At 47.3% G+C, this 21952-nt stretch overlaps 1 protein-coding gene across 1 annotated transcript in view; it reads left to right on the top strand.

Annotated features, from left to right (window-relative positions):
• Window positions 1–14013, top strand: part of PARD6G (par-6 family cell polarity regulator gamma) — a gene marked incomplete at both ends in the record, with an annotated part of 65042 nt that extends 51029 nt beyond the window's left edge. Inside the window, one exon of the mRNA XM_080920044.1 lies at window positions 13160–14013. Coding sequence (XP_080776170.1) covers window positions 13160–14013 — 854 coding nt within the window. The remainder of the gene's footprint in view (window positions 1–13159) is intronic.
• Window positions 14014–21952: the final 7939 nt, after the last annotated feature.

Genomic DNA, 21952 nt, shown 5'->3' on the forward strand with positions numbered 1-21952 from the left:
TGTCTCCCCCTAAGCTCTACTGACCACCGAGGGTCAGGTCATGTGGGAGGAAACCCATAGGTTTCCCAGCACTACTGCAATCTCTGAAAGGCTCCACCCTCCCAGTCCTTGTGAGATCCACAGGCCACGCACTGACTCATCATTTGGCAATCTCTGGAGAGGCCTGGGGCTACACAAGGTGTCTTAACAAATCGGCTTGGTAGAGACGACCGTAAGGTTGGGCTGGGCACGTAAGGTCTGTGTGGGGGAGGGGTGCAGCTGCAGCTCTCTGGGGCTCTCCTAGAGATGCCTCACACCCCTTCCTTGTGGAATTTCAGTCCCCCAAAGGACAGGACACTCTGGAGAGCTCTTACTTTCTGTAGAGGAACCCATGTTCTTGCCCTTCAACCATTCCCACATGGCAAGAGGACCAAGTGAGCGCCCAGCAGGAGCAGCTAGAGATGGGAGCTCAGCGGCAGTGGCATGTCATCAGACGGCCATGGACACGGATTTGGGTAAAAGGCGCCATGTTTGCAAAGCCAAAGTCTCACTGAGCAAACGGGCCCTGTCTACCCAGTGACTCAGAATTGACTCTGCTGTTTGGGGAAATGTTATGAAACCAATACAGCTATAAGGAATAATTCCCTTTCCCCAGAAGGCTTAGCCACCATGACTCCCACACGTCCATGTCTCCAAGAATGACCAGACTCACTCACTCACTGGCCATTGGTCGGTTTGTTGTTGTTTTGTTTTGTTTTCTGGGTCTTTTTTGGGGTGGAGGGCTGGGTTTTGGCTGTTTGTTTTTGTTTGTGTTTGTTTGTTTTTAAGGGGCAAATTGTAACTATCTGATCAAACTCAACCAACAAAAAAAAAAAAGAAAATCACTTTCCCCTATCAACAGCTGTTCACTCGTGTGTGCATGTACATGTTTGTACAGGTGTGCCCTATTCTTCAGGGCTAGTGAGGGCTTGTATAAGTCACTGATGTTCTGCCTGTGACTCAAGGTCTACGATCGTGGCCCAGAGTTCAATTCTTCCTGAGCGTCCACAAAGCCCAGCTGCTGGTCCCAGGTGAGGCTCGGCCCTTCCGCCTTCATTCCCTGCGTGTCTGTGTGAGAGCGTGAGTCTGGGCGGCAGTGGGCGAGGCCCCTCTGGGACTAGCTTGTGCTGTCTTCGTTCCAGTCCCACAGATGTTCACACCCAGGCACTTTTGGCCAAGCGAACTGCCCCTGTGCTCTTCATGGGGGCCCAGACCAGGCGGGACGAGAGGCAGATGCTTGCCGGGGCAGTTGGAGCTCCTTCACGTCTCATTTTAAATAGAATAGGGAGTTGCACAGTATAGGTTGTGACTCACTTGAGAACTAACTTGAGATGGAAAAGTTTGCCCGGTGTTCTAAGTTTAAACAAGACAGAGAAAGCCTGAATGACAAGGACATAGCCATGTACTTTGAAAACAGAAGGTAACTTTTGGTTCCTGGTCCCTGCCCTTTAACGGTGCTTCTGTCGTCTGGGGCCAGCCTCTGTCCTGTGGATACGCCCTGTCTGTGAAGCCCACCTGTCCATCTCATCGTCTGTCCTGCCCACACCCTGGCTGTAGTTCTTTCCTCTTCCACATGGTGGATTATTCCTAACTGCAGGCCCGAAGTGTAGGGTTCTCCCCCTTTGAAAGCACCTCCCCCACCCAGCTGCCTCTTAGACCCACTGACCACCGAGCGGATGACAGCAGGGGGTTCGTGCCCGTGATGCAGAGGCTGATGCACATTTGAGAATATTGCTTTTAGAGATGCTGCCCGGAGGATCTCCTGCTGCACATGACTAGAAAGCCTAAAGCACAGGCCGGTTAGCATGCAGCAACCCTGCTTCTGTGAACAAGTCACCGAAGGCATGGGCTGGGTGATCATGCATCTTCTCTATGGCCAGGATGGAGGGATGTTTGTTAGGCACCCAGTGCCCACCCGCAGAGATGGAAGACATTGGTAGTAAGTACTGTTTCCCGCTGCACTGCAGAGTAGGCTCTGTCTTGACAGAGAGAGCCATGGAGGCAAAATGTACAACCAGCTCTAGGATCATCAGGAGAAAAAAAAACTAAGGCTAAATGGAGTTGCAAGGGCAGAGCCCTGATTGGAAGTTGGGAATGGAAAATGTTAGCAGCACACTGTGGATAACGGGAAGGACTGCTGGGTCCTTCCTGTTTTGTTATTCTGTCTGGCCTGTTTGCCATTGTGTCACTGCGTAAGAGGCAGGGAAGCTGGGTCCTGAGGTCACATTGCAGCCTCCAGCCTCAGTTTCCCCTATGTCAGAAGATGCCAGCCACACAATCTGCAAGAGCAATGAGGAACTGGACGGGCAGCTCTCACAAGTGTCTAGGGACTTTGCTGGAAAGGGGCTTGGCCATAGCCTTCCTCAAGTACAACATAGAGAGTACCGGGTACAGACCTAGGGTTTCGAAGAAGCCCTATAGGCCACATAAATAGCATAGTTCAAGTCATGTTGTCATAACTCTGCTTAGACATAGCAAACAGTTCCTCAGGCCAACAAACTCCAGTGCACTTAGAAAGTGGCTCTTGCCCAAGCAGGAAGGCCTTTGTGCACTGAGGCCTAGAGGCTGGGAACATGCAGCCGTGTGCATGTTCAGTACCTGGGAATCCTGAATCCACGGAGAACTCTGGGTGCTAGAGCCAAGACAGCATACTAGCTTCTGTGTACGTGTGGCCTGAGCTTCAGGAGCCCACCAGAGCCCTCACCCCAGAACTCAGGGATTGCTGCCTTTCTGCAGAGAAAGCATTGTCAGCATCTGATATTCTTTTTACTCTCAAGTAAGAGTTGTTTGGAGAAACTTACTTAGTGGGGGGGAACATCACCTTTTCTGCTTTCTGCTCTGGGGTACAGCTGCCCTTCTCTGTGGCTGTGGCCTGTTCCTGCGGGTTGTTCTAGTACCAATTCTAACCGTGCTTCCTGCCCGTTCTGTACCTTTCCATCTTCCTACCAGCCTGGCAGATGTTTTGAAGCAGTCCAAAGGAGTCCAGTGGCTGACGTGCAATGCGTTTGTGTGAAGTTGGAGGCGCTGGTGGCTGTCCACGGTGCTTGAACTCTAGCATTGATCTTCACACCATCCCGTCTCTTAACACTTGGTGGACTGCAACCAGTTCTCTAAGGCTGATGGAGAGGCCAGGGTGATGCTCGCTTTTATAACCCAGGGCAGCAATCACTGTGTTTGGTACACAGAGATGTAGGAGGACATAGCTTTGGATCTGGACAGTCCCTTATACTTTTAAAGGAGGAAGGGTTGATTTTGGCTCATGATTTGAAAGTACAGTTTATTATGTTGGGGAAGGCATGTGGGTAGCTGTTGCTTTAGCTGCGGCAGCAGAGGCATACGAGTTGGTCCGTTATGCTTTAACCACAGAGAGGAAGCAGAGAGATGAATGCTAGTTCACTGCAGATGATTTAACACACACACACAGTGCACGAGTGTGTGCGCGCACACACACACACACACACTGCCAAAAGAAATATAAATGGAACATCAAAATGTAAAACTATGGTTTATACCAAAGGACACTAGTAAGAAAACAAAAGACATCTTAGAAAATGGAAGAAAATATTTGCAACTCCCCCACCTTCTAAGGGAACAGTATCTAGGAGACCTAAAAAATACCGTATCAGTGATAAAAAGAACAAAGGAAAGGGAACAAAAGATCTGAACAGGCTTCTGTCCAAAGAACATAAGAGAATACCATCACACTCCTGAAGATCAGCATCAGTGGTCATGAGGAAAATGCTAGTCAGAACCAGTCCACACCCACGTGATATCAGCAGACACAAACCAGTGCTATCAGGAAGATAAAGAAGCAACCACATGCCCTCAAACCCTCCCTTCCCTTCCAGAATATAAATATTGCAGCCACTGTGAAAACAGTCTACCAAGTTCCTTAAAGCATTAAGTGCATGCAGCTCAGTGGCAGAGTGCATGCGCAGTGTGCAAGGATGGCCCTAGGTTTGGTCCCCTTCACAAAACACACACACACACACACACACACACGCGCGCGCGCGCGCGCGCGCACACACACACACACACACACACACACACACAGGATTACCAATGACTTTAAAGCTCGTGGACATGTGCTTGCTGCAGCACTGTTCACAGTAGGCAACAGGAGAAATAGCCAAGTGGATGTCTGCAGCTGAGTGAATAGATTAATGCCGTGGGGTCTGCAGGAGAGAACAGAATCCAGCTACGTGAGCTCACACAGTGTGGACGATCCATGGGGAAACACTGGGAAGTGAGAACATTCCATGGCACCAAAGAAACCAGACACAGACTGTTGCCTGATTACCTTCACATGAAGTGCCCTGAGCAGGCAGATGCCTAAAAGAACCAATGAGATTATCGGGGACAAGAAGATGGGGTCATTAGTTGTACAGGCCTCTTGTGGGGTGATGAAAATAAATCCTCTCGTAGGCAATGGTCATGGTTCCACAGCATACTTACAATCACTAAATTGTATTCTCTATAAAATGGTTGTAACTCAAAAGAGGGTGAGGGGCAGAGAGAGGGAGGGGGGAAGAAGGAAGACAGGGAGGGGGAGGAGAAGGAGGGGGATGAAGAACAAATGGGAGCTAATGACCAGACAGTAGGTGAAGAGTCTGTCTCACTTCCTTGCTAGACAGAGTGGATGCCCTTCTGTCTCCTCTTAATTTTGATCATGAAAATCTTAATCTGTAAATAAAAGAGAGATAGCTCAGTGGTTAAGAGCACTGACTGCTCTTCCAGAGGTCCCCAGTTCAATTCCAGCAACCACATGGTGGCTCACAGTCATCTGTAATGAGATCTGATGCCCCCTTCTGTTGTGTCTGAGGACAGCTACAGTGTGCTCACATACATTGAATAAATAAATCTTTTTAAAATAGAGGTGTTTACCATGCGGGCCCCTCTAGAGACAAAGAGTGTGTAGGAAATACAAGGTACAAGTTCTTCATGGAGGATTCTCTTGTCAAAAGGAAGTACCAAGGTGACAGCAGGCTGGCAGGAGTTCCAGTCATTGTTTTTGCACCTACTTTTTTCCAATAGTGCACACAGATGCGGGCTGGGGCACTCGGGGCCTAGGCAAGTGCCTCAGCACATCCCCATTCCTGTGGTGTGGATTATTATCTAATGGGGGGAAATAACAAAAAGCTAGAGCCAATATTTGATAGGAAATGCTTGTGTTCTGTTGGAAGGTCCCTTTCCTCTTGTGTCCCGACAGGACTGACCATTCTTGCTCCATCCTGGGGACGCAGCAGCTGGTGGAATGTTTCCAAGCAAGAGCACAAACAGACCTGCTGTGCAGAAGGGAGAGCACTAAAGAAAGCTTAGGGCCTTTCTTTCCATAGGAAGAAGGTGTGAAAGGAAAGGAGCTCCTTTGTGGCTCTAGAGAAGATGACTTAGGTGGAAACTAAGTCCTTTGGGGCTGTTGCTGAAAGAAAGTGTCTTTTACGTAATGCTCTGCTCTCAGCCTCCTGAAATTTCAAGCCTTTTTACTTTGGGACAAGCTGTGTCAAAGTTAAAAGTGGAGCCTCGCTGACTTTGTGGGTCTTTCTCCCAGAATGGACCCTCAATGTGTTCGCCTCTCCCTTCTTTGCTGACCTCTCCCTGTAACTAAGCGTTGCCTCTGAGTGCACACATCCTTATTTCTGAACTCCCTGTGCTGCTCAGCAGGGAGCAGGTGGGTGTATCCTATACCCTCGTGTTCCCTGCTCACCTGTAAGCACAGGTTGCCCATGTGCTCATGGGGATCGGAAAAGGAAGAGGTGACCACAGACAGTAACACAGAAGTTACCTCTGATAATAATGGATTTTGTCATCTGAGAAGCAGAGGCTGAGTGAATGCTATGAGGGAAAGCTTAGGAGAGCCACTACAATCGCTTTCACATGGGCACCTGATCCTCACACTCCCGCATACACGGCCTCCAGGCTGCTGAGGTCCAGCTTGCCTTGTCAGAACGCACCAGTTACTTCCCTGTTAACTAGGAGGTGCCAAGCTGACTCTAATGGGTTAGTGTCCTCTGCTGTGACATCCTCGGGGATCCTAAGTGTCAGCACATACTGCTGTGGAACTAAGGTAGGGGAGACCTTCCTTCTGTAGCCTGCTGTCTGATCCTTAGCATCACGAAGGAGTCTCCTTTCTAAGGAGACAGGAGGACTGAAGCACGCACCCTAAGTATGACCACCCCCGTTCTCACAATCCTCTAGAGGGGTACTGGGCAAAACCACCCAGCTTCAGAGAAGCCCATGCATGTACCTAATCAGAGCAGGACTGACAGACTCTGGTAGAGAGAGGCGCCTACTCCAAAGACTCCTTGAAAAAGGACAGTTGTCAGGAAGAACGGGTGCCGAGTCAGCCAGTCCGGTGTGTGCAGCTCCGAGAGCCACCAGCACTCAGCTAGAAGGTGCTTAATGAGCCGCCATTCCCTCCTAGTCTGCCCTGGCAACGACTCGCTTTTGTGTCTGTGGCACTTGGTTTTATTTTGGTTTTGTAAGACAGGTTCCTTTGTCTCAGGCTAGCCTCAGATTCTTAATCTTCAGTCTCAGCCTCCCAGTGGCTAGGATTACAATGGGAACCCCAGCAGGCTGCTCCTTGAGGTCCTGACTTGTATTTTTGTTTCTGTTTTTTTTTTTTGTTTTTTTTTTTTTTTTTTTTTACTAGAAACAGCCCAGGGAAAGGAGCCACAGTGATAGTTCATAAGGTACGCTGTTAGGCATGTAGCCCCAGCCCGGCAGAGCTGGAGGTGGATGTTTGTCTATCACATGAAGGACAGTAGGCACCCTAACCCTCAGGCTGTGCCGTTGTTCCCGCTCACACTGGAGAGCACTGGTGAAAGCAGCCCTTGACTTGAGCGCGATCCTGCATGCAGCTCTGAGGTCACAGAGTCTGTGCTGGCGCTCGAGAGCCCTGCCCGTGGCTACTCTTTGGGGGTTGGCTATACAAGGGAGTCCCATGATGCACTTTTCTGTAGTCATGCCACTCGGGGTGCCCTAGAGGTTAGATAGAGGGTAAAGTGAAGCAGAGGAAGGAAATTTGTCTCAAGGCGACAAGACGGAGTGGTAGGGACGTAAAGCTGCTGGGGAATCCAGGGACTCGTTCCTAATACACAGCACATGTGGCTTTCCAACGTCTGTGACAGGCATTAAAAATATTGATGTCTCTTTCTGGTGTTAGAAATAAGGTCTTGCACCGGCTTGTCTTGTGTGCAATGGTGTGGCTCCTCTGGGTGTTTCCCATATGTCTGCATTTGAGCTCTGTGGGCAGAGAAGCTGGCTGGTCTCAGGCTGCCCTCAGGCAAGTAGAGGCTGGGGGTGTGCAAGTGAAGGCATGCCGGCCAAGCAACTCAAGTCTCGCTAGTAGCCCATCATTCCGATGTCCTGGAAAAAACAACGGCATGTCCTGCCTCTCTGCTTCCCTTTCCTTAGTTTTAAAACCATTCCCTGTTGAGCTTGCAGCCCCCTTCCCAAGATGGCTGCCACTGCTGTGTGGAGGCCACTTGCTGTGTTACCTGCGCACGCCAGGTTGATGGGAATTACAGACTGACACTCCCACTGATGGTGTTTCCTTGAACTTGTCTCTGTGGTTAAATCAGGACATGTAGGGCCCAGCTACCTTCCGATAGCTGAGATGGGTTATTTCATACCATCCGCGTAGGGACTTTGACAGGGACTCACCTTCAGTTAGAACTCAGTGGTATGCACAGCCGAGCTGCCTGCTCCATCATCTCGTTAGATCAAACTGAAATTCATCTAAATGTCTGACAACAGGGTGGGCTGAAGAAATTCAGGGAATCCATACAGTAGACTCTTATCTGGCCATTAAAAGTAATTCAGAATGGAATATTTACTGAACAAATACTCCCAGTCTGAGCATTTAATGAAAAAGCATCCTACTGTGTGAACCATACACTTAGAAACAAACAACACAGATCAGCACCTTTATCCCATACTGTGACGAAGCAAGTGCTGTGGCCCTATGTGTGCATCACACTTAGAAAACACGGTGGTGAGCATGTTGGCCGTGCACACCATTAATCTTAGCACTCAGAGGCAGAGATAGGTGAATCTGTGTGAGTTCAAGGCTAGCCAGAGCTACATAGTAAGACCCTGCCTCAAAGGTCTTTAACTTAAACTTAAATTAGTTATGCCCTCTAAAACAACTTCCACCAGGACAAGCAGTTGTGGGAGATGCAAGCCCTTCCGAGCAAGGACTATCCTGAATGCCTTACAGGCCCAGGAACACAGCCAAGAGCATTAGGCAGGACAGGTGAGACAGGTTTCCTCACTTTCCTCCCCAGGATGTCCCCACACCTGCTTCTCTGGTGCCTCCTGGTTAAAGTGACAGTGGGACCATTCTGTATATAAAGCCATCATATGGCAAAAGTCCTGTTTTGTGCTGGGCGTCCACCAGCATGCTCACACACCACCAGCATGCTCACACACCACCAGCATGCTCACACGTACTCATTGTGTGTAGCCCGTGTCATAGCTGTCACTCTGCCCCACCCGCAGGGTCATCTTGAATAAGTATCTGTGCTCAGACCTCATAGAAAGAGACACAGAGCCCCTTCCTTGCTTGTTCTCCGGTGTGGATGGTTGGCATTCCCAGTCCGGTGGGCATGCAGACACATGTTCAGGCTGCTGCTCTCTGGAAGACTTAGCAGAATAAACAAAGGGTAGAGCTGATGTCATGCCCTGTTCAGAGGGAAGGTCCCCAGGATGTGCAGAGATCACAGTGTACCTGCCTGGGCTGCCTGTTGCTTCCAATGGATGATGAGAATCTGTGTTCTATTTCTGTTTTCTCTGGGAATGGGAATACCAGGGATGCAACTGTCCATGGCAAAGAAGCATTGGAAAGCATCCCAGAAGTATGTGACCCTATGAGCATGGACCTCTGCTGAGAGCAGGGGTCATGGAGCAGATGGTCCTGCTCACCATGGTAAGGCCAAGACAGCAGCTCCTGGCCTGAAGCACCCCATTGCTTAGAAATAGCCTGTTCCAACATGCAGGCGCTCCAGGGCCTAGAACAGGATGATTGGTGATTTCAGACATTTTTCTGTCTGATGAAGCCAAGAGTCCCAGGGCAGTGGACTGAAGTGGTCAGGTGAGTCTCCTTGTGAGCCAAAAGGCAGTGTAATCCTCAGCAGCTGCACACGCAGAAGAATGCTGCCTCGGGCTGCCAAGCTGCCACAGGCTGGCTTACTGGGTTTCATAGCACAGGTTGTGGGTGGCTCATGGCCAGCACTGGGACCTCACTACCATCTGATGTTAGACATGGCACTGGTGAGTCACCTTCTCTTGAGGTTTCTGTCTACAGCTGTGACACACAGCAGTAATTTGAAGTGGACTTTGATGCCCGTTCCAATCTCCATCCAAAATACCTAATGGAGAATTAAAAGGGGTCTTTATGCCGAGAGCTCAGCAGACCCAGCTTGATTCCAGGCTGTGGGTTTGCCCAGGCCCAGAAGCAAACACCTGCATTCCTAGAGGAAACCAGCACACAGGATGGGGTACCTTCCTGTCCTTGTCCTTTGCCAAAGTTCGGTAAACAGGCTTCCCAGGAACACAGCCCCACGGAAGGAGGCACAGCCCTCCTCACCAAGAAAAGGCTTGGCTCAGGGTTCGGGACAGTTTAACCAAGCCAAACACATGTATGCTGTAAGAGATTGTATGTAACAAAATGTCTCCTTTAAAATCTTTTTAAAGACCTGTGGTCTCCAGAGTTTTACAAGGTTAAACATTAATTCACTTCCCTGTCCCCCTTACTGGGGACATCTTGAAACAAAAGTTAGAAAGGAAGGAAGAAAACATGAGGGAAAACAAGATGAGATATATTCAGCTAAGAAATGAAATTCTTTTCACTGTTCACTTGTAGAAAATAGGGTTTAGGATATTGGTCGGTGAAGAAGCTGTGGCTTTTAAAAGGTATTTATTTCAGAAACCAAGGTTGGAATTTTAGGAATGGGCATTCTTTAGAACAATTTTTGTTTTTAGGAGAGTTTGGGATTTTTTACAAATAAAATCCATGTGTGATGGTTTATATTTAACAAGAGATTTAAGCACACTACTGTCTGAAAATCCTGCAGGCAACTCTGTGGGCTGAAGCTCGCATTGGTGTGGGGAATGACAGTCCAGTTAGTCTACAGTGGACCCATTTCCCCAAGAGTTCAGAAAGGACTCTTTCATCTCATGTGGCATCTGCCTGCGTCCCCCCAGAACACTCCACTCTTATTTCCTAGAAGCCAACATGTCCTTTCCTAATACAGCCATTTGTCAAAGATAGACACAGTCTCTGACTTTCCAGTCAATGGTTCTCAGGACGATGCTGTAAGGAGGAGGAGCACAGCCCCTCCTTGCTCACTGGCAGACCTGAACTAGAGCTCTGGACCTCGTTAGCTGGTCTGCAAACCTGGTCACCCAGTAAAGAAATACTACACAGGGCGAGCACAAGTCCTGCTCCATGAGCCCCTGATCGTTCTGGGGCACACATCCTTCATAGTCACAGTCCCCATAAGCAACATCATGAGAGCATCTGAGACAAGCCACCATCCACAGACTGGCCCGGGGAGGTCAGTGTGGATAAACCAGGGAGCCATAGGGGCACCTGCTCCACCTTTGGAAGCTAAGCTGCTGCCCTGAGATGTGTGATCTTTAGCCATACCCCTCTGGATGGGCCCGACCTCATCAGATGCTGTGTTCAGAGCTATGTCCTGGCCGCAGCCCTTCATATGTGTTTGGCACACACATCTCACACATGGTGTCACGGTCTTGGGAACTAGACCAGAGGGCCTGCAGTGAAGCAGGGCTCCATAAGTTACCGAGGTCCCACTTGTTCCCTTCTGCTGTTCCCTTCTGCGGACCAGCGTCTTATGATAAAAAGTGAGAGGTTCTGTTGGTCAACACGAGGAACAGGAAGGGAAAAGCTGCCTTGCCTGAGCTTCAGCTCTGCTGAAACACCTCCTGACGCATAGTTAAATAAACATGGGGGCTGGGAATACAGGGTCAGGGCCAGAGAAACAAGGGCTAGGCACTAGGGGCTCACCAACACCAAAATGCCAAAAGTTAGGCAGCCTGGCTTGTTGGGTCTTACTGATCACAATTACCGGGTCTCTAACATAAATGAATGCATTGTGCCCTAGGCCCCACTTCACAGGAGAGCTAAAAGTCCCACCTCTAACAGGTAATTTTCAAAAGACAGATAAAACACACCCATTTAATTTCTTGGTAAGAAATTTAGAACACAGTTCACCGTCACTTTCTATGTGTTAAAGCAAAGCTTGGCCATGTGGAGCTGTGGGGCTGAGGACCAGCTTTACGTTTGCAAGTCTCCAGCCTTCCGCTCACCCTGCACCGCATGTTCCCGGCTCTTTCCCACGTCTAGGTCCCGGCCTCCTGGCTTTCACAGCTGCTGCTGCTGCTGCTTGATTCGCACTGCCTCGGCATAGTGTCGGGTGCTGGTGTTTGTGGGACTTGTGATGGGCTTCTGGTGGGTTCTATGCAGAGGGACTCGAGTCACACACCGCAAACCCACCCCAGGTTCTGGCTCAGTGAATGTGTTAGGGTCTCCCAGGAGGAGGCCGAACACAGTGACTGCACGGCCGGTCATGGAATTAATCTACAGATAGTGATGAAAGTTCTTTTGAAGCTTACTCATGAAGGTGCCAACCATTCTTTATCACCAGATAGTTATGTGACCTTAGCAGGAGCCTTTTCTTCCTGGGCCTGAACTGAGCAGGCTTCTTACATGCAGCCATCGAAACACTACCTAATGGGGATATGTGCCTAAGAAAGGCCTTAGCTGCGGTGGGACTTCTCTTTGCTGGGCTTTGCAACCTAGAGGTAGCCCTCTTTGGCCCTGTTCCTAGCACTAGCCCTCGTGGCTTTGAGTTTCTTCTCCATGTCGAGCTTTTGGAGTTTCCCACTAGCCTTCCAAGATGAAAGACAACTTTCCCTAGGTGTTGAGGGCACTGTCTTGCCAACTGTGTTTCCAGTTTGGTCTCTTACTCTTTTCTCTTACCCAGCCACCCCTGCCTGTGACCTGCTTCTTTTTCTTCCCTCAGTCTTTTGTCTTTTACAGTCAAGCAAGTGAAGGAGGCCAATGAAAGGCCATTGGCCACTGCTCAGTGTCCTGAGTGTAATGGCATAGGTCTAGGAAATGGTCAGCCTTTGGACATGGGGGTGTTGGGAAGACAGTTTTCTAGGTGGGTTTTTGTTGGCAAAGAGGTGTCATGCGACCCCAAGTCCATGCAGAGGAGGCCACCATGAGGCGCAAGTGCCGCTAGACCAGTGTGCAGAACAGACACGTGTGTGTCCCGGGAGGCAAGCCAAGGGGACTGAGGCCTTTGATCAGCGTCCAGATGTGCTTTCTTCTACAGCCTCCCATGTCAAAAGTAAAGGCTTAGTATAGAAACAAATGTGGCGTGTTTTTCTAACCTGAGAAAATGTTCTCTTCGGCTTTTCCAAACACCAGTCTACTCCCTTCCACTTTCTTGAAACTGCACTTTTGACCAAGCTAGTCACCCGACCGGTGCAAGGTGCTGTGTCACACCTCATCAGCCACTGACCAGATATTAGAAAAAAAATAAAAAACAAAAAACCCCGATTCCCTAAGAAACTCCTCCTTGGGCCCCTGAGTGCTGACCCTATGCTGCTTGGGAAGAATTAGCCTGAGGACTAGTCCTCCAACCTAACAGCTGGAAGATGACACAAGAAAGCAGGGGTCCTTTAGGGACTTGGTTGGATGTGCTTAAGAAGCCCCTGGTCCAGCCGTCTGCCTCACAGAAGTGTCCTGGAGCCAGGCCCTGCTGTGCTTTAACCCGATTTCTGTCTTGCCAGCCCTCCAGATGTTTGCCCCTTTTTTCTTTTGCTGGTTCTCCTCATGGCAGACTCTGCGTTCTACCTCCAAGTCCTTTGGTTTCGTCACCTGTGGGCCAGTTTGGTGATACCTCTAGCAAGTGTTTTCTGTATGTCAAGTAGTAGACAGAGCGATTCTTCCAGGATTCAGACTTGGGGCGGTAGATACAGGGCAGGGATCAGACAGCTGGCGCTCTTGAGGAAGCAGACGCAGGCTTCCCGGTACCACAGGGACACCAGTGCTCCTCCCTGCCCGTGTGTGACGTACATCTCTCTCTTTACTCTCTCTCGACTGTTTCAGAAGAGGCAGACCATTACAGCTTTGGAGCAGGCACCCTGTCACGGAAGAAAAAGGTGTTGGTGACCCTGAGGGATGAGGGTCTGCGACGGCGAACCCACCCCAACATCAGCATGCCGCATGACTTCCGCCCAGTGTCATCCATCATTGACGTGGACATCCTCCCGGAGACTCACCGCCGAGTGAGACTCTACAGGCATGGCTGTGAAAAGCCACTGGGCTTCTACATCCGAGATGGCACCAGCGTGCGTGTGACACCCCACGGGCTGGAGAAAGTGCCGGGTATCTTCATTTCTCGAATGGTGCCTGGGGGCCTTGCAGAGAGCACTGGGCTACTGGCTGTGAACGACGAAGTCCTGGAGGTGAATGGGATCGAGGTAGCTGGAAAGACACTGGATCAAGTCACAGACATGATGATAGCCAACAGCCACAACCTCATTGTCACCGTCAAGCCGGCCAACCAGAGGAACAATGTGGTCCGCAGCAGCCGTACCTCCGGCAGTTCTGTTCAGTCCGCAGACAGCGCCACCAGCCACCACAGCGTGCCGGGTTCCCATGTCCTGCAGAATTCTGAGGAAATAGAGAGTGATGAGGAAGCCGACATCGTCATTGAGGGGGCTCTAGAACCTCAACACATTCCCAAGATGCAGGCTGTACCTCCAGGCAGCCTCTCAAGGGCCAATGGCAGCAGCCTTGCTCACAGGCTGCACAGAGGGGACATGGGCCTGCATAGCTCTGGGAGGGAAAGCAATGGCAGCATCCACAGATTTCTCAGCTCTCTGAAACCAGACCCCCGACACAGCCTGGTCCTCCCCCAAGGAGGGGTGGAGGAGCATGGACCAGCCATTACACTCTAGGGCTGAAGTCGCAGACAGACTGTGTGTGACCCAGACCCATGGGTGGTGAGTATTAAACAGCATGTAGTACTGTTAGCTGTATGACTCCAAAGGGAAATGCTCTAAATCTTTATGTCCATTTTAAAATAAGAGAAGTAATCCTGTGCTTGGTGTTTCATTTCCCATCATCATTCCTACAACCTTATTCTTTATTTAAACTTTTGAGCAAGAATACTATTTTTATAGGACTTTTCCACAGAACTTAAGACATGCACAAGCACAGGTTGTCTGGGCCTCGGTGCCTGTCTAGAACCTTGCAGAGTGGAGAAGGCACAGGGGGAGGGAGAGTATTTTTAACACTTTTTTAAATACTTGTTTTTAAAATGAAGCTTTATAGATAACTTTTTTTAAAAACAGTAAAATTCATGTTTTTAACCAGTTCGTGTAAAAATAGCTTGTGGTGCCCGAGTACTCTACTGACCCAGTGTGGCTGGATCAGGAAAATGGAAACTAAGGCTGGGCTCCATTACTGAACGTCTGTTTTCACGTTGTTTACAATGAGCTCAAGAAGCCCTAGGATTACGGTGCAGTTAGGAACCCAGGAACTCTGCTGGCTACGAGGCGAGGCTAGTGATCCCATGTGGGATTAAAAAGCCAACTGTTCCTTCAGTGCGTTCTTTGGTTGGGCTGAGTGGGCAGGTTGAAGACGTCTTCAGTGGAAATGAGAAATGCACCTCTAAAAGCCCACAGCAGCGCAGTGTTTGTATATGTTAGCTTTGCTTTTGAAACAGCCTAGTTATTTTTCTAAGAGGAGATTAGAGCATGTCAGTGCCTGTTCCTAGAATAGTGATCAATGGCAGGAATTATCTTAACTAGAACAAGTCACATGGAACATCATAGTTTTGACAGATCACTTTTCTCTGACCTTCATAGAGGTTTGTTAATGTCTAACCCGATTACATGTTATACGAATTGTATTGTGTTTGGATACAGTGTTGGGAGACACTAGCACATTAATTGAGAACCAACTGACCAATGAGTCCTTCATGTAAATAAAGGTTTCAAGTATCTGAGTCTTCCAGGTCCAGTGCCCCAGCTGCTGCCCTTATGGTCTAGCGTCACCTGCTGGTAAGATGCAGAACTGTCCTGGCTTTATGAGTCCCAGGTGGAGCCTGCACCTCAGCATTGTCCTTTGTCCAGAATTCATCCAGTCCGATAGTTTTTCCTTTTGTGAACTGTTAACCGGGCAGAAGTGGCTCTGGCTAAGGATTGTTTCCTTGGCCTGTGTCTGTTTCTTAGTTATATGCCGAGGATCATCAACACGAGGAGAACAAGACGCTCGTGGGTGTCGGTGAGGATCCAGACACCCAGATTCACGGCTTCCACAGCACTAGGAGCAGTTGTTTGGTTTCTGAGCTGCTGCAGCGATCCGGAACGTGTTTTACTGGGACAGCGATTACAGACCCTAAAAATATGATGCTTGGTTCCTTCTTGTTCTAGGTTGTACTGTCAGTTGGTTCTCTGTCGCCTGTTTGCTACTGAGGAAGAAAATTGTGTCTCTTACCATGCTTACGCTGTTTGGCAAATGTGAATCAATTTATTCCAAAAAAAAATTTTTTTAAAGCCAAGAGGTCTGACCTTTGTGAGCTGTTATTGTGAGGAGCCACGTGTTTATCCGATGCCTGAGAGTATTTTTCTAAACAGAACGCTACTCTTACCATTTTATTTCTTCTTTCAAAAAAAAAAAAATCTGTCATTATATATTAAGTTTTTTGTTGTATATATCAGAATAAAACACTTTTCTTTTGAGTTAACGTGTATTATTGATACTCCTCTACCTCAGTTACTGTTCTGTTGCTGTGGAGAACTAAGTAACATATCAAAGGAAGCGTGTAACTGGGGGCTTGACTTCAGTTTCAGAGGGTGAGTCCGTGACCGTCCTGGCAGGAAACATGGCGGCAGGCAGACATGGCGCTAGAGCAGCAGTTGAGAAGCTAAACAGCTGGTTCCCAAATGCAAGGCCTGTGCTGCTGAAGAGAGCTAACTGGGCATGGTGTGGGCTTCGGAAACCTCGAAGTCTATCTCCAGTGACACTCTACCAACAAGGCCACACCTCCCAGTCCTTCCCAAACCATACCAACAACCAAGACCAAGCGTTCAAATACATGACCCTTCCTATTCCAACCTCCACACACACTTTAGCTGTGCTTAGAGTAAGGGAAGAGTTCTCATGCCAGTGGCAATATGGCATGAGCGCACAGAAGAGACTGGTTGGCACATCTCAATGCCTCACGTGCCATGACTGATTCACTTAACCCCTGCACACTCCCTATGTGGTTTTATTACTGTTTTACAGATAAGGAAAAATGGATCTATACTCACACTGGTAAATAATTGAGAATATTCCTTTGAAGTCTTTGCGGGGAGTTTTTCTGAGTCCTGACACAACGGCCCCTGCATTCACCTTTGTTTGCAGTTTTCCCAAACACTAGCATTCTGATATTACTAAAACTATAATTCTGTCCTCGGGGTTCACTCAAGTCTTAAGTATTCCACTGCCTCCAAGAGGAAGCGCACATATGCCAGAAAAGGAATAGCACCGTTTATTTTTTTCACCGTATTTATAAATGGTGACTGTGAACTACCACATCCCCAACTCAGAGCCAGGAAGACTGGAGCTCTGCAGCTGATGCTATGGGGTTGTCAAGTACACGCCAGCTCTTGACACACTTCCTGAGGTTGAGTTTCACAGCCATTCACATCCTGTAGTGAGAGGTGCAGACACTTGGGTAGAAATAAAGGCCACATACATGACCTAAACCTCAGGCTTATATTGTTCTGTTGCTGTGAAGAGAGACTATTATGTGGGCAATGGAAAGCATTTAACTGGGACTTGCTGGGTGTCTCAGAGGGTGAATCCCTGATCATGGCTGGCAGCAGACAGGCATGGCACTATACCGGGAGCTGAGAACATGATCTGATGTACAGGCAGCAAGCAGAGACTGGGTCTGGCATGGGGGCAGGGCTGAAACTTCAAAACCCACTCCCAGCGACACTACTGTAACAAGTCCACACCTTCTGGTCCTTCTCAAACAGTTCCACTAACTGGGGACCACACATTCAAACACATAAGCCAACAAACGGCCCATTCTCATTCACCGCCACATCATGTCATGAGCCCAAAGTACAGCTGCTGCCAGGAGCTGACCTTCCAGCCAACCTTCAGGTGGGGTGTTTAGCATTTTTGGTTTTACATGAAATAATGCTGTCTTCTATACACCTGAGAAAGGAAGGTCTGCTGACAAGACAAATCTGACATTTGCAGTTTCTAGAACTCCAGTTATCAAAGTGGATAGGAGTTGTTTATCAGTGGTCCCCTACTGTTTTCTTGTGAGGATTAGCATACAGTCCTGAACACTTGCTCACAAATTTTCCTCACTATATTTAAGAACATCACTAGTAGAGTGTTGGCTCTTTAAATTTTAATTTGGTAGAATGTTCATTTTCACAGTACTAATTCTACTGTTCTGTGAACATGGGATGTCTTTCTGTCTCAGTTTTTAGTGTCTTCAAAATGTTTAAATGTTCATTGTGGAGGTCTTTCCACCTTCTGAGTTAGGTTTCTTCTGAGATGTTTTACTGTGCTTGAAAGTGTTGGAAATAAGTGTGTCCATGTGTGTTTGGCAGTGTTGGAAGGTGAAGTGTGCCCGTGTGTGTTTGACGGTGTTGGAAGGTGAAGTGTGCCCATGTGTGTTTGATGGTGTTTGAAGGTGAAGTGTGCCCATGTGTGTTTGACAGTGTTGGAAGGTGAAGTGTGCCCATGTGTATTTGACGGTGTTGGAAGGTGAAGTGTGCCCATGTGTGTTTGACGGTGTTGGAAGGTGAAGTGTGCCCATGTGTGTTTGACGGTGTTGGAAGGTGAAGTGTGCCCATGTGTGTTTGAAGCATACTCAGGATCTTTCTCAACCTTTGTTAGTACGTGGAAAGGTACTAAATGTTTTTCTAAGTTGGTTTTGTGCCCTGCCACTTTGCCGAAAGTTTCTAGAGGTTTTCTGGTATAATTTTGAGATCTCTGTGTACAGCATCTAAACATAGGGTAATGGCTTCCTACTGGCATCCTTTTTCTAGCCTCGTTGTACCAGCTAGTTAGTTGTTAAGTTGAAAAGCAGTGGGAATAATGGAAACCCATCTCATTCCTGACTTTCACAGGACTGCCTCAGTATCTTCTCGGTTTAGAATACTGGCTGTGGTTTTGTCTTGTATAGCTTTTATGATGTTGAGGTGCATTCCCTCTAGCTCTCTCGTTCTAGGATTTTTATCATGAAAGCACATTGGAGTTTGTCAAAGCTTTGTTCTTGAGCTATTGTAATGATCATGTGGGCTTTTTCCTTTTAAGTCTATTTATATGAGCTATTTATTTAAGTGTGCTTAACTGCATTTCTGGAATAAAGACAGCTCACAGTGGATCTTTTTTGATATGTGCCAGTTTTCAGTTTGCTCTGTTTTACTGAGGACATTCTGTATTCACCAGGGTCTTGGCCTATAATCTTGTTCTTTTGTGTCTTTATCTGGTTTTGATATAGGAGTAATACTGGCTTTATGAAATGAGCTTGGGAGTGTTTTCTTCCTTTCCTTTTTAATAAGAATTAAATGTTCAGTTTCTTTGAAAGTCTGGTATAATTCTGCAGTGAATATTCTGGCCCTGGGCTTTTTGAGTTGGAAAGCTTTCTAGTACTATTTCAGTCTCATTTGTTTGGATCTGTCTAGTGTTTTGATCTCTTCTTGGCTTGACTTTGGTCTGAACCTAGAATTTCATCCATTTCTTTTAAATTTTTCCAAGTTATTTAAGCAGTATCTTCCAGTTTCTTGGTCTTGTAATGCTTCTTTCTTCCTAAGTCAGCTAATTTGGACCATGTCTTTCTTCGTTTTGGTTAGCTAGGCCAAGAGTCTATTTACCTCTCAAAGAACCAGCTCTTCCGTTCAAGGATGCTGCGCTCAAGTGGGCAAGCTCACTGGCCCCGAGGACCAAGTCCTGGGAAGTCGCCATGGGGAAAAGGGGGGAAAATAGGGGAGGGAGAGAGAAGAGTGCGCAGAGAGGAAAGCAAACGTGTACTTCACAGAGAATTTTTGCTGTCGATTTTCAGTTTTAGTAATCTGGTAAAATGCATGGGATTATTTTTCTAAATTTGAAATGCTTTGTGTCCTGCCTTATATTTACAGGTCTAATGCAATCCCTGTCAAAATACCTGCCAACATTCTTCACAGAAAGATGGAAAAATCTTAAAATTAATTAAAACCAGGGAAGACCAAAGTAATCCTGGGTAAAAACAGTAATGGAGGGACTGCCATTCCAAATTTATATATACATATAGACATGTAACTGGAAAACTAGAAATATTTACATGTATATACATGTAACTGGAAAAATATTCATCTATGTGGATATGCATGTAACTGGGAAAAGAGGAATGTAAGATCCATTCTTTGTCATCCTGCACAAAAATTAACTCCAAGCAGATCAAAGAGTTCAATCTTAAGCCTGAAATGCTAAAACTACTAGGAAAAAAAAAAAAAAACATAGGTAGTACCTTACAAGAAACAGGTATATGAAAGGATTCTTTACTCCATTATAAGCAGGAGTGAAGGCAAGCAGTTGATGAATGGGTTTCTGTACAGCTAAGGGAGTAATCTGTTGCAGAAACCCATAGTGAAAAAGAATCTTTGCAAGCTGTATGTCTACCAGATGGTTGTATACAAAAAACTCAAAACACAAAGGGAACAGAACAAACAACCCTCTCTTGAAAAGACACAGGAGGATTCCTCCCCACATGCTGTTTTACAAGACGAAAAACAAGGCTGGAGAGGTGGCTCAATGGTTAAGAACACTCTCTGCTCTTCCAGAGGTCCTAAATTCAATTCCCAGCAACCACATGGTGGCTCACATCTGTAATGGGATCTGATGCCCTCTTCGGATCTTCTGGATCTGAAGATCGCAGCAGTGTTCTCAGATACAGAAAATAAATCCTAGAAGGGGAAAAGCAAGCATAGTGGGAAGAGATTGGCATGGGTTTTCAGATGCAGAGTGTGAATGGATGGTTGGATGGATGGATGGATGGATGGATGGATGGAGATATAGTGTGTTATATGGGAGATTTTGTTTCAGTCACACTAAGTCCAGAGACACTGTGGGCATTTTTGATTCTAGGACAATTTGGACAATAATGTGCAGCTCCAAAGATACATGAAAGAACTTTTTAATGGAATGGACTTAAATTTATAGATGAAGCAACCTCCCTAGATTTACAGCTTATAACTGAACAGACCTCAAAATTATGTTAACAAAGAGCCCACTTTTAACATGTTTTTAAAGTACCAAGTTGAAACCATGTTAATGGTTTAGTAGCAACATCACCTACTCTTGTTCAGTTCTGCTCTTGGTGGTGCTGCGGATTAAACACTTCCCACTTGCACTGCAAGCACTCTACCACGGGTCCCAATGGCATTTGGAGCTCAACTTTTCTTTTATATACTCAAGACGATTGGAAATGGAATATTGTATAGAATCTCAAGAGCTGAGTAAACAAACAGTAGGCATGTGGCTAAAAAATGTATAATCCTGGGTATTGGCAGAGGTGTGTGCTTAGTTCTGAATGTATAGCTTTCGGGTCTCTACCGTCCCTAGGAGCAAAGTCAGGGTATCAGCAGTGTCATATTATACCCGACAATCACAACCCTGCAGCAGAGTTCAGGAGAAAGTGTCAACTTTCTAGCAGGTAAACCAGGCTTGGCCAGATCAGCTTCATTACTGGAATGGAAGCCTCATCTGCCTTGCTGCTCAGCCTGGCTTCTCTATCTGTACTTAGAATAAAGACATCAGCAGGGGCTTAGCTTGACACTTGCTACACACACTCTGTCCCAGGCATGTATGTCATCATCTGATAAATGCATCTCTGCCAGAACATGTCAACAAACTTAAGCTTTTAAAAATTATCTTCAGGGCAAAATGCTTTATTTAAAAATGACCTGTTAATAAGGTGTTGTGGTGGCACAACGTCCACTATCGCATCAGTCAGGTTCCGGGGCCTTTGAGTGTAAGGGCGGCCTGGCTACCCAGGAAGACCTCAAGGAAAAAACCAACATAGCTCAGATGGTCCAGGCCTTTAATTTCAGCACTTGGGAGGCAGAGGTAGGGTCTAGGACAGCCAGGGCTACGCACAGGAACCCTGTCTCAAAAAAAACAAAACTTCACTTTCAAACAAGATCCTTTAACACCCGAGGATATTTAAGCTTGTAGTCAAAATAGGTATTAAAAACTGAGTAATAATCAGGACAGCTCTCAGGAACTAGAATCTTCTGAAGCTGGGATCCTCTCCTTGTGTGACTCCTCTCAGGCCAGCAGTGATGTCCTGTCAGGAAAATGCAGAGAAGCAGCCCTGGCCACTAGAGGATGCGTGGGCTTGGACTGGCAACAGGGGCAGTTCTAGCATTTCCCTAGGGAAGCTTTACTCTGAAGTAGCAAAGTTCAGCTGGGACAACCCGAGTGAAGGCCCTGTGTGCTCTGCTATGCTGGCTTAACCAGGCCTTCCTTCCATTCCTCATTAAGGGGATCCAGATTTAGAGGGGTGCCTAGCACACAGTACATACTCTAAAACTGTCTCCAGATTGGTTTGTGTATCTAGAACATGTCTCACATCAGGATGTTTTACATATCTTGACACTGAAAAGCATGGAAACCCAGAGAACGGCAAACTTATCCATGATGCTCTAGTTTCAATACAGATCCAGGGATAGTACATTGGTGTGAAAGAATATGGTGAGGCTTAAAAAGCAACGTGTAACACATCTGTTAGGCACACAAAGCCTCCCTGATTCTGGAGAAGCTCGGGCAATATGTATACACCACCCTGCTTGACTTAGAGTAGTATTTTAATGTTACAAGAATTGAACAGTTCTATTTTCA

The sequence above is a fragment of the Micromys minutus genome (genome assembly GCF_963924665.1).
Source record: "Micromys minutus genome assembly, chromosome: 8".
Classification (NCBI taxonomy): Eukaryota; Metazoa; Chordata; class Mammalia; order Rodentia; family Muridae; genus Micromys; species Micromys minutus.